Source organism: Natator depressus, chromosome 16 (assembly GCF_965152275.1).
Source record: "Natator depressus isolate rNatDep1 chromosome 16, rNatDep2.hap1, whole genome shotgun sequence".
In the NCBI taxonomy this organism is placed as follows: Eukaryota; Metazoa; Chordata; order Testudines; family Cheloniidae; genus Natator; species Natator depressus.
Window position 1 is genome coordinate 22,974,267 of NC_134249.1, and position 16,299 is coordinate 22,990,565.

At 45.4% G+C, this 16,299-nt stretch overlaps 1 protein-coding gene across 1 annotated transcript in view; it reads left to right on the plus strand.

Moving 5' to 3' along the window:
* RABGAP1 (RAB GTPase activating protein 1) overlaps positions 1 to 8,351 on the plus strand; it is a 124,148-nt gene extending 115,797 nt beyond the window's left edge. The window contains exons 23-26 of the mRNA XM_074974178.1: positions 401 to 484; positions 1,389 to 1,460; positions 4,446 to 4,643; positions 6,754 to 8,351. Of these exons, the coding sequence (XP_074830279.1) occupies positions 401 to 484; positions 1,389 to 1,460; positions 4,446 to 4,643; positions 6,754 to 6,876 (477 nt within the window). The 3' untranslated portion in view covers positions 6,877 to 8,351. The remainder of the gene's footprint in view (positions 1 to 400; positions 485 to 1,388; positions 1,461 to 4,445; positions 4,644 to 6,753) is intronic.
* Positions 8,352 to 16,299: the final 7,948 nt, after the last annotated feature.

The window sequence follows — 16,299 nt, forward strand, 5'->3', positions numbered from 1 at the left end:
AACAGAGTTCAGGGTCCCTTTGAAAGCTGTTGCTTACTGTAATTTAATATTTAACTAACTTGGAAGCATGGATGCATGCAGACAGTGTTACTACAGATGGAAGCAACATAGGGTTCAAACTGTCACCATTTACCCCAGTGAATTCCTCGTACATATCCTGCCACAAACCAACCCAATTTTCCTGATAGGCCTGCCCATCAGTGTCTCAAACTAGCTTCATAGCTACACCCTAGATTGCAGTGGGGCTGGACTAGCCCATTGCTCCTCAGAGGTAGAAAGGCTGGTCATCTCTGAAGGGTTATGAGTTAGAGGAGTGAAGGTGGGTTGTCTTCTGCAGATGCTGTCAGATTATTTTTTAAGGTATTGTAAATATGTAACCTTTCTCTTTATTTTACTGCAGCTGAAGGAAATGTGTCGTAGGGAATTAGACAAGGCAGAGTCAGAGATTAAAAAGAACAGCTCTATTATTGGTGACTATAAGCAGGTAAGTGCAGCTTGGATAGGGATTGGACAGACTGCTCTCACATGCCAGGGAATTCTCTGGGATTTAGGATTTATTTTCCAGACATCCCCATATAAAGTACAATATTTGCCATGCATTTTCTGGGACTTCTGAGGTATTTAAGTGGATTAACTGTGGTGGTTTTTATGCTTTTTTGGCTGAGATCACGATGTTCTATTTATTTCTGACTTAAATCTTTATAAGGTGCCAATTACCCATCGTATCCATTATGAAGGGTATAAAGTTATTTGAACGGGCTATGGTCTTGCAATCTGAAGGCTTGGCTGTTCACTTCACTCCAAAATTTTTCTCCCCCATCTTCCCTTCTCCCACCAAATGGTGATGATAAAGAAGCCCTTTAGCTTGATTCAGCCTTATGATACTGTTTCAGAATGTTAGGTTTGGATTCACAATCCTGCAGTGCATGGTATCCAATCCATAGCTCAATTTACTAGGAATTTAGCCTCAAGATATCCTTAGGCTGCATCAAACAAACCTCGCTAGCCACACCCACTGTCATGGTTGTTGACTTGATTCTCAAGGCAATGGAAGGAACTGTGCTTCCTCTCAGTTTGTCTTGACTCCCCCCAGGGAGGCTGAACTATGAACTTACTTGCTTAAAGAGCACCTTTGGCTACAGCTTTAGAGGCACATATGTAACTCCACGCATTACTGCATGTATGTTGTGTGACTGCAGTGAAAAACCCTGCTGTAATGCCTATGTGCCCGCAGCAGGGTCCACGTTGTTTTAGAAACCTTGACTCTGAATTTCCTGACTCTTCTGGGGCCCTTAAAATCTCCACTTCAATGCTGCTGTAGCACAGGAGTGTGGTTTTAATATTTATTAAGGAACCTGCTGCGTGGTAACAGAATTTTGCTTTGTTAGATTTGCTCCCAGCTGAGCGAGCGACTGGAGAAGCAACAAACAGCAAATAAAGCTGAAATTGAGAAAATACGGGTAAGGAGATGCATGTTACCAGGATCTTCACTGTTTAAACATTATCGGCCTAATGAATCAGTGCATTTATGATCTTTTTAAAAATTCTTTAAGGAATTAGCTAGAGTGATGTGTTGCACTGAGTACCTTCCACATTTCACTGTTGGCACAAGTACCGATTAAATAAATGGCACCTACAGCATTCTTTGGGGCAATTAGTTTCCAGCTCCCCCTACCATACCATCCTGTAACATGCTGTTACTGTTCAATACCTGATGTTAGTTGTCATGAGGGATTTCTTGCTGTAGCAGGAGAAGGCACCACCAGCCTGCTTTGACCATAATATAACATTCAGGGAATGCAGAAATAATTATGCCAAGAAGAGTTTTACCAACAACAAACTGTCCCTTGAACTCTGTGCTTAGTACCGTCACCCTGTGCAGCCAATGGTCCTGTGGTCATCCGACTATTCAGTGTGTGTTTGGTCAGTGTGTGTCTTGCTCGTTAGTTTTAGTGTTTTGTTTGCCTTGTGTCTGTCAAATCTAATCCATAGGGAGTTTCCACAGAGAATTTTTCCCCTTGATAAAGCTGATTGCATTTCAGCACAGATCAGAAGGTGCAATCATTTTTCTCTCAGATTCACAGCTCTTTGTGAAATCTCTTGAAATATCTATTTAGCCCTGGACCCTGCATATTACCTGCTACTGTAATGTGAACAATACTTTGGATTTCCATAATGCTTTCAGCTGAGGATCTCAAAGCACTTTGGACATTTTTAAGCTTCATAAATTCCTGTTATGTAGATAATACTCCTGGGGGAATTCTGTGTCACTGCACAGGCTCAGAATTTCTGCTCCCCGCAGATTTCTTTGCTTCCCTGCAGAAAAATGACTTTCTGACAGGGAAGCAAAGGGAAGCTGCAAGAGCAGTCACATGCCCCTCCCCAGCAGCAGAGGTGCATTGTTTCAGGTGCCTGGAGCAGCCGGCAAAGAGGTAAATCACTGCGGGAGAGGGTGGTGCTAGGGATGCCCTAGCTGGGGCCCAGTCAAACCCACCCCCATGCATCTGGACCCCCACCGAGCCTCACCCCCTTGCATCCAGGAACCCACCGAGCCTGGACTGTGCTGAGCCCCCCACATCTAGGGCTGGGGACGCCCTAGCTGGGGGCTCCTACCCTGTGCTGGGCTCAGCTGCTAGTCCCAGCTGGGCTGGGGGTCGGGGAGGAGTAGTGCACTTCCCCTGCATGGAGTAGCCAGGGCCAGACCCACCCCCGGAAACCTCCCCCAGCTGCAGGAAGCTCCACCCCTACTCCCTCCCCCTCCTGCCCCCATCGCACCTCAACCACGGGGGAAGGGGTCATTGCTTACCTATGTACCCAACCCCCATGCATCCAGACCCTACTGCCATGCCTCACCACCCCACACCCAGAACTACCCCCCCCACCCCCCGAAAACATCCGCCCCACCGAGCAGGGCCCTCCCTGCTGAGCCCTCTGCATCCAGACCCTTCACCCCTGCACCGAGACCACCCCCCAGTGAGCCCCCTGCATTCGAAGCCCCACCCCTCATGCATCTGGACCACCCCAATAAGCCCCCTGCACTTGGACCCCCACCCACTGAGCCCCAACAAGCTGCACGTGGACCCCCACGCCACTGAGCCCCACTCCGTCAGCACCCAGACACTCTGGTGAACACCCCATACCCAGACCCCTCCTGCCAAGCCACATCCCCCCCACACCCAGACCTCCCTGCCGAGCCCCAACCAACTTCACCTGGACCCCCTGCAGAGTCCCTTTGCCCCTTCATCCAGAAACCCCCCAAGGAGCCCCTGTGCATCCAGACCACACCTGGACCCCCCCCACTAAGTTGCCCCCCACACAACCCTTTCACCCCACACCTGGATCTCTCTCTCTCTTCCCCTTCCTTTTCCCCCCCCCCAACACAAACAAATTAAGCCCTTCCACACTGGATCCTGCCCACACCTGATGCACCTGTTTTCTGGGGCAGGACTTGCCCTTGTGCTGTGTCAGGGTCAGACTCCACTGAGTCCATGTTTCCGGGTGGAGGTGTGGGGAGCTGCTGGGTGATCTCCCATCTCCGTGCAGCCAGTGGCCTGTACACCCCACTACCATGCTGGAACTTTCACATTTATTTATTGACAAAATTTGCAGAATTTTTCAGAATTTTAAAATATTGTGTACAGATTTTTACTTTTTTTTGGTGCAGAATTCCTTCAGGGGTAAGATAAGTGTCAGTCCCCCCATTTGTAGAATGGGCCTCTGAAGTTGAGGCACAGAATGGCTAAGCGATTTGTTCAGGATCACACAGTACATCAGTGGCAGAGCTGGGAGTAGATCTCTGATTCCCTGGTTCTTAGTGCCTGCTCAATTGCATCTTACTTCTTATCCTGAACCTGATCTTTATGTTGGTGGGAGGAGTTATACCACGGAGACCTTTCCAATGGGGATGGATGTTGAGTATAGAGTGCTCCTGCTGCTTTAAAAGTGATGGACTAACAAATTTGTTAGTCTCTAAGGTGCCACAAATACTCCTTTTCTTTTTGCGAATACAGACTAACACGGCTGCTACTCTGAAAGCTGTTTAAAAGTAATGTGTGTGTTACAAAACACTTCACAGAAAACTCCACTCGGTGAACCTGGCCTGAGTTGGGTGCTTTCTGTTAGCACTGACATCTTTCTCAGAAAGATCTATACAGCTGTGGTGTGGTAGTGCCCATTCTTCATCCATGGCAATGGTATGAGTAAATCTGTAGTTTACAAACCACGGCAGGAATGGGGATGTATGGGTGACAAGCTCTTATTTGCCTGCTATTTTGTCTACCCACACAGGTGAATAAAGGGAGTTGCCTAAATGTGTGTGGGTCATTGACTCTCCACCCACCCCCCTCACCCCTGTCCTACTACTCCAGTGCAGGGGCAGGAAATGTCTCTGGTACGTTTACCAGCATCCTTAACAGAAATGCAAAGTCAGATGTTTTTGATTTTAGCAAAAAGTGGATGACTGTGAACACTGCCGAGAGTTCTTCAATAAAGAAGGACGTGTGAAGGTCGCCAGCTCTGCCAAGGAGGCTTCTGATGAGGACACGGATGAGGAAAAGGAGAGTCTGAAAAACCAGCTGAGAGAAATGGAGCTTGAGCTGGCCCAAACCAAACTGCAGTTAGTCGAAGCAGAGTGTAAAATACAGGTAATACTTGGGGGTTATTTGTTACTCAGCAGAGCTGCCCTATATTTGTAGAAAAATGTATTTCAAATGGGGAGACTAGAGCAGATACTGTTGGCTGAAACTGTAACCTGCTATTTCCTGTGTGGAAGATTTAACAAAACATTTAGTTTGGAAAACGCAGCTGATGCAGATAAAATAATTAAAATCATATGAGCCCCTTTTTGCCTGTTGTCACAAAATCCAGACATCTGCCCAGTTGCTTCTTAGCCCTTTCAGGCTGATCTGATGTGACTGCCTGGGTGGGGAAAGTAAACCCCTTGCTTCCCTTTTTAACTCTGACCAAGTGATGAATCATATATTCTTCCTTTATTGTACAATACTGTAGTTGCTGATAGAACGAATACCATATGACAGATGTTGGTCATGTTGCTTAACACGCTACTGAAGGCTTTCAGATACTATTGCGATGAATGCTTTAGTTGCCACAGGGATGCTGTTCAATGGCCATTTGATTTAAATCTGAAGGGATCAAAATTAAAGCACGGAGGGAAAAAAACCCATTAATATAACCCTAAATAGAAGTGGTTTTATAGAAGCTGCATTTACCAAAGAATGTGGCTTAGACTTTTAGCTACCTTGCTCTTCATTCTTGATTATCATGGATTTTTAGCAGTCAGAAATACAAGATTCCTGTAGACCCTGCACTGGCTCAGTGGGGATGATTGTTTCCCTCCGTGTATTCTCCAGTTCTTTGTCCAGTCTGTTTTCAAATGTACCAAGCAAGAAGGCTTCCACTGCTTCCTTTGAGAATCTGTTCCATGGTTTAACGGTGAGGAAAGTCTTCCTGATGTTTAGCCTAAATTTTATTTTGCTCATTTTTCTGCCCATGAACCAACCAAAATTCCTCTCCCTCCTTTGCGTTTATGCATTTCCAATATGTAGAGCCCTACCAAATTCACGGTCCATTTTGTTCAATTTCATGGTCATAGGATTTTTAAAATTGTAAATTTCATGATTTCAGCTATTTAAATCTGAAATTTCACAGGGTTGTAATTGTAGGGGTCCTGACCCAAAAAAGGAATTGGGGGTGGGGGTCAGAAGGTTATTGTGTGTGGTGTGGGGGTTGCAGTACTGCTACCCTTACTTCTGTGCAACAGCACTGCCTTCAGAGTTGGGCAGCTGGAGAGCAGCGGCTGCTGGCTGGGAGCCCAGCTCTGAAGGCAGAGCCACCGCCAGCAGCACTGCAGAAGTAAGGATGGCCTGGTATGGTATTGCCACCCTTACTTCTGCACTGCTGCTGGAGGGGGGCTGCCTTCAGAGCTGGGCGCCAGGCCAACAGCCGCACTCTCCAGCCACCCAGCTCTGAAGTCAATGCAAAAGTAAGGATGGCAATACCGTGACCCTCCCCCCCCCCCCCAAATTAAAGTGGTGACCCCCCTGCAACTCCCTTTTGGGTCAGGACCCCCAATTTGAGAAATGCTGGTCTGCCCCATGAAATCTGTATAGGATAGGGTAAAAGCACACAAAAGACCAGATTTCACAGGGGGAAATCAGATTTCACAGGGGGAAATCAGATTTCACGGTCCGTGACACGTTTTTCATAGCTGTGAATTTGGTAGGGCCCTACCAATACGTGTAATCTCTTCCAATACATGTCCCTCATTCTTAGCTCAGCAAATCTAGACATACGAGTTTATACTAACTTTTCTTTTACAGAGTGCACATAGAATTGATTAAAACCAAAGGGCTAGGAGTTATGTTTGGGGCAATTATTGGGTTTTAGGTTATTTTTAATCTAGTGATTTCAGAGCACTTTTTGCAAAAAGTTAGTAAGGAAAAATCCAGTTCCTGGAGGGAGAATTCCTCACTCATTCATTGTCTGCGGTGAATTAGAGTGTGTGAATGCACTAATAAGAAACCTGGAGGAGTCTGCATGGCAATGACACAAGAATCACTAAAAAGTGCGTTCAGATAAAAGATCTGCATGCTGTACTGATGGTTTTATACATAGAAAAGCTCTGCAGAAGCAAAAGTTGCCAACAGACTAGAGAATTCCTGGTTCCCGCTGAGCCTTATAGAAACCATTTTGTACTAGACAGCAGATCACAGGTGTTGACGCTTCTCTTTGCAGGATCTGGAGCACCATTTGGGCCTGGCGCTGAATGAGGTACAAGCAGCAAAGAAGACTTGGTTCAACAGAACGATAAGTTCTATAAAAACAGTGACTGGTGTCCAAGGGAAAGAGACTTGTTGAAAAGCAAAACTCCATCAAACACAGTTTTCTTAAACACAATACCTTTTGTTGCCTTCCGTGGCCAGATGTTTAAATCTGTGACATGTGAGAGGACCAGAATGTACATAAAATTAGAAACACAGCATGTCAGGATTTCAATAGGTCAGTGATAAAGTGGATGGAAACACAAAAAGAGGCTTTATTGCTAGACACGGGATCTTCATACTACTGATATTTAACAGGTGATGTAGCTAGATTGACGCTCTTCAGAGAAACACTCCATTCTGCGGTCTGGCTGGAGGCTTTTCACAGACTAGGTACGAGAACTTACCAAATCCTAATTGTTAAGTTTACATACAATAGATTTTTTTACAGTTAGAATATTTTTTAATATTTTATTTGAAAAGAAAGTGTCACTAACAAAGAAAATGACTCTTAGCAAGAACTACATCAGTGCCAGAAAGCAGTCCCCAAAGGCAGGATTTGGAGAGAAGGAGGTGGTAGGCTTTGCTTTATGAAGGGGGATGGTTTCAGAGTTCTGGTTGGAGCAACCCCATTTTGTTTTAATACATACCCTATCCATCGCTCTGTGTTCGCCATTTCTTTCTGTGTTACTAATCAATTCTATGCAACTTTGGGTTTTTTAGCATGGGCTGCCAAATGAATTCACAAGCTGAGGTAGGGAGGCTTGTCGGAGAGGTGGATAAGAATAATCAGAATTCTTGGCAAATTCTGTTTTACTTCTGTGTCATATATTTTGAGCCACATGCATTGACAGCGTTTCAATCCTCACACCAGGACTGCTAATGTGTACTAATTATGTGAATATTTGACATTTAATTCTTTGTTTTTTACCCGGCTGTAGTCTTCTGTGAAGTTCTGAGAGAGCTTCCAGGATTTAGTTTTGCACATAGGTATGAATGAGACAAAGAAACAATAAACTGAGATATTTAAGAGGCAAAAATCATTGCGCGAGTGTAGCAGCGAGCATCTATTGCTGTGTGTCCTAACTGTCTTTCCTGGTAAAACATTCAGAGGTTATGTAGGTCATTTTTCCATGCTCAGTGCAGTTGCACTAATAGGTGCTAAACGTGCTTGGATTTCGCCTCCTCTGGATTGTCCTGAAGTTCTCACCAGAAAGCTGTAGAATGGAGGTTTTGCACCTTGTAATTTTTTTAATTTATAATGGTTTGTGTTATGCTGAAGTATCTATTGCATCAGTGGATAAATTTTGTGTGCAGTGTGAGTATAAGCTGGTTACAATAAGAGGCACTGGTTTGTATATAAAGATATTTGGTTTATTTTGTATTTCTACCTTTTTCTTGTTTACTGTACTAATGCTAGCTGATGTAATCTGCGATTATGGGGTATAACATGCTATGCTTAAGCCTCTTTTGTTAACGGCATACATTATCTTTTATTGTTTAATACCAAAAAATACTGTAGCATCATCAATATTAGATGTGTGGACATGGTGGTAGGATAGTTGCTAGTGTGTATACTTCATGAATTGAAATATAACCTAGTAAAATTGTATTACTATTTTGTTGTTTCATTTCATTTTAACAGTGAATTAAATATTTTGCAATAAAAAAACAGTTTTCTTCTTAAAACACAGTTTTAGCATCTGCAAACTCCCCAAGGTCAAAATCATTAATACACAAAGGACATGTAAAAGATACTGGATCTTCCTGGTGTGGCAGAAGGCCCATCTATATTGTAAAAGTATGGCTCTGCTCTGAAAAGTGACTATAAAAATGGTCTCCTGAGGTCTGAATATTTTCCATATCAAATGTGCTCAGTTTACAAGTAAAATGTTTTTTCTGTCACCCCTCCAAATTCCACTTGTATCTGAGAAACAGACTTATGTTCTCTGGTTTGTACATCATCACCAGTAACAAGAAGTCTTGGGCCAAATTCTACTTATGCTATCTTCACTAGGGGATGCCCACTCATAACGGAGGACAAAATTTAACTGCAACTGGATGACTATATGAATTAGATCACAGTACATCTCGGGCTCGCACAGCTGTTAGTTCTGCAGAAATAGCAGAAGTAAACGTATTTTTGTCACTGAAAGGCAAACTCTGTAAAGGCAAACTCTGAAAGCACGCCTAATCTAGAAGGGTATTCCATAGCAACTTTTCTGACAGTAGCCGTGCTTTCCAGGAGTAACATAGTGAGGTTCTTAACCATGTGCAGACTTTGCTGCTTTCTGTTTCACAGAAATGCCTTCCTGAATGAATTCGGATCTGCAGTTTATCAATAATTATCAGTGTAATTTGGATAAGGTTTGAAGGTAACCAGTAAAAATTTCCTCTCATACTCCCACCTTCGAAGTGAGAGGAAAATAATGTAACTTCTCCCATCCCTTCAAGAAAACGTTAAAAAATAACTGACTAGTCAGGAAAAAACTTTGCTGTATTGCTCCAGGTAATTATTGCATCAGGGATTGCATGAAACAGATACTACTCGTTTTTGTATGAACACAGGAAAACCTGCACAATGGGTACACTAAGCTCCTCACACATTTCCCACGACACATTTTACGGGAAAGGCACATTTTCCAATCACACAGATATATTTTAAAATTTAATATGGGAATATTACCCAATTCCCAGTGCAGTCCTGAATCCACTCTCATGCAAAATATCCACAGCCTTTCAAAGACTTGGGTCCCACGCTGAGATCCAAATTTTCTGGCACTAGGTTAAATATAAAATATGACAAGAAAGCAGATTGTTTTTAGGACTTAGGGAAGCTGGATGCACACGCCTACAAGGTGATGGGAACAAGTGAACCAAAGAAGAAACATTTTAATCTTCATTTGCCAGAGCTTCTGCAATGAAAATAACTTTACAGACCTGCAGTAGTAAAAGCAGTGAGAATAGTAATTTTTGTGGCTTTAATGAGCTGTTTATTACCTGCTGAATGGGGAATCCCCTCTGCCCTATTCACCTCAGTCTCTCAGCTAGTTTTGTGCATTAAATGTAAAATAAGTTCAACTCTTCTGCTTCTTATGTAAGAATCTCATGTACTCCATATATGAGCCTCTTAGTGCTTGCCACTGTCTGTGATGGGCAGGTTCTGTGGTCCGCAATTTAACGTTTCTGTTCTTTGCAGCGTGGTAACTCCAAATCATATGACTTTGACTTTAACTGCTTAGGTATTCAGCATCTTCAGATGCCTTAATCTTAAATGAACATTCCAGAGGTTCACCCATAAGTTTGCCCATCTCTTCAAGGATATCATCCAGGCCTCCTTCTGAGAAACACTGCTTTTTAAAATTTTTTTCTTTAATCGATCTCTCAAAGATTTTTGACCGACCTTCCATCTGGTTTGCTGATTTGTAAAGTTCTTGCCATTTGGAGGAAGATTTCAGTCCATCTGTTCAGCTTGTCTTCTCAAAAAGAGATAAAAACTCGTTCAAAATGTGACACACACTCACTCTTGCTTTTCATTCTAAATTGTACCCTGTGTCACTTGGTGCTCAGTGCTTGCTTTGTCTAGTGCCCTGAGAAATCTGGGATTTTACAGACAAGCGCCTTTAAAGTGCATACAGAGTTTGTAACAGATTTGTGCTGAGTAAAAGGAACGAGGATTCACTCCTGCCTGAGCTGGTGGTTTTTTGACATTAGTCAGATCTGAAATAACTCAATCTTTTCTAGTGATAGGGTCATGCTCTTGTTGAAACATTATCCTAGGTTAGTAGGGGGAATACGCTCAGATGCTATTGTGATCAGTGCCTGGCTAGGTAAGAATGGTCTGATTTTCCCCTTTGAAAAATTAATAGATGGAATTTAGAACATAACTCTAGGGAAAAGGAGGGGGAGAGATTGGGGGGGAAAAAACAGCTCTGCCACCTCTCCTCTGGGTTTTCCCCCACACCTTGCATCTCCTTCATCCTGGCAGAAAACCAGAGAAAGAGTGGTCTAATAGCTAGGGTCAGAACACTTGGATTCTGAAGTGTGTCCTTAGGGAAGTAACAATTGCATTGGCTCAGCTTTTGTCTGTAAAAAAGGAATAAAATTCATGTGTGCGTCAAGGCCTAATGTTTGTGAAGTACTTTGGTCCTCTCACTGAAAGTGCAAAGTCTCAATGATCTCATAATAAAATTATAATCCTAGTAAAAGTTCCAATTTGCATTAATTAGGCTGGCTTCACTCCCTTAACTGCAAGTTCCTATTTTGCTTCAGCTTCTAGGGGCTGGCAGGTACCTGTCACAATTAGGAAAGAAGTTGGAGTACAGTTGCAGTTTCCATGATACCATTACATCAGCTTTCGAAGGACATCAGTGGTGGTGGATTTCACAGCTAAACTGTTCATAATCTTCTACTACATCCAATTTAAGACTGTGGCGTGGAGGTGATTCAGGTGGTGTTGCTTTTATTCTGCGGCCATGTAAATTGCCTTCATTGCTCATATTCTTAAATTAGATTCCCACTTGCTATCAGAAAACCTTGTCGGTGCAGTAAAGCTAAGCAGACTGTAAAGCTCCAGCTCTAGTTGTACCTAGATGTTAGTGAATTTTTAAACAATATTGATCAGCTATGCTCACTTTACACCTGGGAGCAGTCATCTCCATGATTTGAGAGAGAACCTCATGTGCTGCCTCCCCTCTTGGCAATCTCATGACAGCCCCTGTGAGAACTACAGCTGTTGCTTACATGGAAAACTAACATTACAAACGTTAATTTAGAGTCTATGTGACCAGCCACCTTCCTGAAAACCCATCAGCAAGTCTTCGGAGCATCATTTTGGACCAGTTTGGGAACTAGAGCCTCGGATGCCTGTGACTGAGATCTTTGATTACAAGAATTGAGTTAATTATTAGATTGACTATTTTTGGTTCTGGAATCGGAATTAAAGTCCAGCTTGAAGCCCTAAATCATTGTACCCTATATTCCATGCCCATTGTAGAGGTTTTCATATCTTTAGCCTGTGGGAGGCCAGGGCTCAATTTCCTGTACCCTTTGAAGAGGGTGGTGTGGGTAGGTCACTGGTGAGGAAGCATGCACTGTTTGTGCCCAACTGTACCTGTTCTGTGGACTAGAGAGAGAGAGAAAGAGAGTTTGAATCTCCATTGGTTACCCAGTGCTGACTTTGACAGTCACAGGTGTTCTAATGCACCACCAGCTGCTCTTGTATAACACTTTTTTCCCATAGTGGAAGTGAACTCCAGACTTTGCAATTTCAGACACCAGCAAGTGTTCATCCAGCTGACTGGCTGCAAGGAGAACAGAGCCACTCAATAATCCTGCAAGTGTAAACTGTATTTTTAGCTCATATTTTCTCTGCTATTGTGATTTGGATGGTAAGACACATGAGTAATGTATGAGAAACCTCTAAGTCCAGCTAATTCTTTTTTTCATCCCTTGTATAATTAATGTGTGTATCCTAAACTGGCTCAGCCTGATTTCCAAATTGAACTGGCTCTGGACATGGTTCTGGACAGCGCAAATCCTGGTTCCATTTTAGTCCATTGAACCAACTGAATGCTCCGGTCGCGTGAGCACCTCCAGAAGAGGACCTTCTACATCCACACCTAGCGTGCCGGTGCTGGGGGCTAACTCGGCTGAGCCGCTGTGCACAAGTCGTCGATCCGTGTGTGGCCACGGGCTGTGTGAACCCCAGTCCGGGGCATGGCCTGAAGACCCGGTGCACAGGACCAGACTCGGTCTAAGGTTCAAGCCAAAGAAGCAACTTTTGGGGCACCGGGCTGAGCTCTGGCCTCAGTTCAGCCAGTCCCAGGCTGCTAACGTGGGCTGCTGCCTGAGGTGCCTGAGCCCTGCCCCTGCTGATGCCCAGGCGTGGTGGGGCGAGAGCCGCACTGTGATGGGGGCTTGGCTGGGGGGGCCAGGGCCCTGGGGTCTGACAGGGCTCGATCCTTTGTCTCCTCAGAAGCTGAGCTCTTGGGGAGCCCAGGCTCCGTGCCCAGGGCAGCAGCGCTGGGGGGGCTGGGCTGCAGCGGGAGATGGGCCCGGGCCAGGCACAGGCAAGGGGGAGCTGAGCCCGCGATACTGCAGCCTCCTGCCGCTAGGCACTGTTCCGTTCCCCTGCTGGGGCAGGCCGGGCAGCTGGGGCAGCTCTGCTCAGCTGGCTGGGCCCTGGCTGGGCGGCTCAGCCTGGCTGAGGGAAGCAGGGCCGCAGCAGGTGCTGCCCCCGACCAGGTGAAGGAGGGAGCTGGGGGTGGGGGGGCCTTGGGAGGCTGGGGCACCTGGAGGTGGAGCGAGGGGCACTGGGGGGATGGGGCTGGAGTGCGGGGGCAGGATGGGGCTGGGGGATCTTGGGGGGAAGGGCAGGTGCACAGAGGGGGACAGGGACTGAGCGGGGTGGGACGATGGTCTGGGGGGGTTGGGGAATGGAGATGATGAACCTCTGGTGGGGGTAGGGACAGAGCGGAGGGGCTGGGGGGACAGGGACAGAGCAGGGAGGGAAGACTGGGATGGGGCGCTTTGGGGGGGGCTGGAGTGGAGCCGGAAATGGGAGGGCAGAGGGGATGCGTCGGGGGACCCTGGAAATAGTTTCCTTGCTGGGTGTCCTTGGGGCCAGCCAAGGTGGCATCAGCATTAGGGTCTGTTCACCAGCCCTGCTCAGCATCCAGGGGCATGTGTTAAAGAGAACAGGGCCCTGGTGAGCGCCCTGGGACCTGACGTTCTTGTTCTTGTCCTACAGAGCTGCCTGGGGACCCAGACTAGTGAACTGCTCTGCTCTCCGTCTCCAGGTGAGCAATAGCGCTCGGACAATACCAGCAGCAAAAAGGAAATTCTGGGATTTAAAACAAAAATGGTTTTGTTAATAATGTCTGGTGGGTGTTAGTAATGGAGGGGGGGATTGTGCTTTTAAATAGCTGGCACCTGGCAGTGCTTTAAATGCTTTACTTTGGAAGGGGATAAGGCAAAATTCACCCCTGAGCTCAGTGGGGCTTAAATCATGCCTTGGCCTTGAGCAGGCCCTCTGAATGGGGTGAATTTTGCCCTGAATGACAATGAAATTTCTAGAGAATTTCTACTTAATACCCCCACCATTCCCTCTGAGGGGCCCAGATTGTACCATCTTCCTGTCTTGTCACAGGACTGGCTTGTTACTCTGCTCCTCCTTTGTTGTGGGGTAGTGAGGCCTCCTGAAATTAAAAGCTGTAATATAGGATGTGAAAAATAATAACACGCAACTCATTTGACCTTTTTGATCTGTAATCTGATGATTGGCTGCCTGGTCCCATTCTCCCTGTCAGAGGCCCAGTGCAACAAGAAACCAATCATAGCACTAACTGCTGAAAAGATTAAGGCAGTTGCTGGCTTTCTTCTGCCTCTCATAGGATCTGCTGAACGTTGCCATTGCCCTGATGCTAACGGTGAATAGGGCTTGGAACAAGAGAAAACTTCCACTCTTGTCAGAGTGATAGCAAAGAGACTCATTTGTATAGTGCTTGCATATATGTGCAGGAGGATTCCATTTCTGGGCTCAAACCTGTGTGTGTATGTATGTGTACAGTGTAAATAATCACACACACGTGTATATACACACGTGCGCACACATGCATATTGTATATTTCATCTTGTGGCATGAAAGCTTTGTTGATTCCCATTCCCAGTGTGAGAGAGAGAGAAGGTAATTTGTGGTCCCTGCTTCTGAAGACTGCAGAAGGTTCAGCTGAACACACAAGCATCAAGGCTCTCTTTCAGTTCCTAACTCTGTGGGTTTCCCTCTTGTGTTTGCCTGCTAGCATCAGTGGGGGACAAGTAGAGTCAGATTTTGAAGCGTTCATCACCCACAAGCTGGGCCAGATTTTCAGTTCCTACTTAGGCACATAAACAAGGGCCAGATTTTCAAGGTGTATCCAGCAACTCCCATGGTGACATTGTGGGCAGATTTTCAAAACAGCTCAGCCCCCAACGTGCTAAAATCTTTTGCAAATATCATGACATGTAGAAGCTGAGATTTCATGAAAATCTGTCCCTTTATGCTGCACCTTCACCTACTAAAATAGTGGGCCAGAAGATGCAAAGGAGACCGATGAGCTAGTCAGAGCCAGCTCTAAACTGTGCTAATGAGTATGAGCCATCTGCATGTGGTTTGTTTTGTTTTGTTTTTTGTTTTTAAGCTGGGTTACCTGAAACTGCTTTGGTTTAAACATGGTTTCCTAAACAGTGTTGCTGGGGCCAAACCATTTTTTAAACACATAGTTTGGACCCATCTATGGTGGCCCACTAGACTGCACTAAAGGCTTGTGTTTACTGCAGAGTTAACTCAACTGTTGCCCCTGATTTGTGTCCTATCCACACAAGCACTGGTGGAAAACTGTTGCATTTTTTGACCAGCTCTAGTGGCCTGAGCTACAACTTAGGGCTCCCAGTCCAGTACTTAGGCCACTTGACAGTACTGCCTCTCTCTAGTCACGCAGCCTTGCTGTGCTTCATTTTACCCACCTGCAAAATGATTGCTGTGACACATGCCTGTTTTGCAAAGGGTGAGGAGAGGAGCCAGGCTTTCCTGAACGTTAGAAAATTGTTTTATCAGAATGGGGTGGAAATTGCTGTGGCAAGGAAAATATTATAAATACTCATGTTTCTAAACCCAAATGGGGGCGGGGGGAGGTGTTGTCTAGAGGATAGACCAAAAAAGAGAAGATGGAAGAGCCCTACCACAGACTCCCTGCAAGTAACTTAAATCTATGCCGCACTCTCCCTCTCCCCCAACCCCAGTCTGTAAAATGGGGGTGATAATTCCATTTCCCAGGAGCTGAGAGGTCTTTGCAAAGGAAGCTGAGATCTTTTTACGGAAGGTGCTGTCACAATGTTCTGTTTGTACCGTTGCCAAGCCCTTCTGAGTCAACAGTCTAAGTGTCAGGGGGTGGGATTTCTAATGAGCAAGATCCTAAACCCCCCAGCATAGAAATGCTGCCAGTCTGAGCTCCAGGACTGCTAGAATTATGCATTTTTCATTGGTTCATCAGGGAGAAGTAGCTGGGCTTCTCTTTAAATGATGAATACAGCCAGAGAGTTTGTCAAGCCTAAGAGTGAATCACTGTTTAAAGCACAGAGTTATTCCCAAGTGTTTGCACCAGTCTTCAGCTGCTGGGAGCAGAGGGAGGCTTTCCAGGTGAGGGGAAGGCTTAGAAGGCAGCTGCCAATGTATTCACTCTGCATGAAAATCAGTTTAGGATAGACAGTTAAAGAAGATGACAGTCCACGCAGTCAGCTTTAAAAAGCTGCTGGAGAAGGATTGGCAGGGTCATAGAATGTCACATCTGGAGAGAGCCAAACTTATGCAGCTATTGGGTCAAGTGAGGGATGCTGTCAGCTGCCCCTTCAGAAATTCACTGATACCCAGAGGAGAGGAGGGGATCCAGCCTGGAGTCTGAAAGCCAGGCTTCCCAGTATGTTAATCCAAAAGAGGCAAGGGCCATTTCTTGCATGTGCAAAACTTTTTTCCAACAACAGG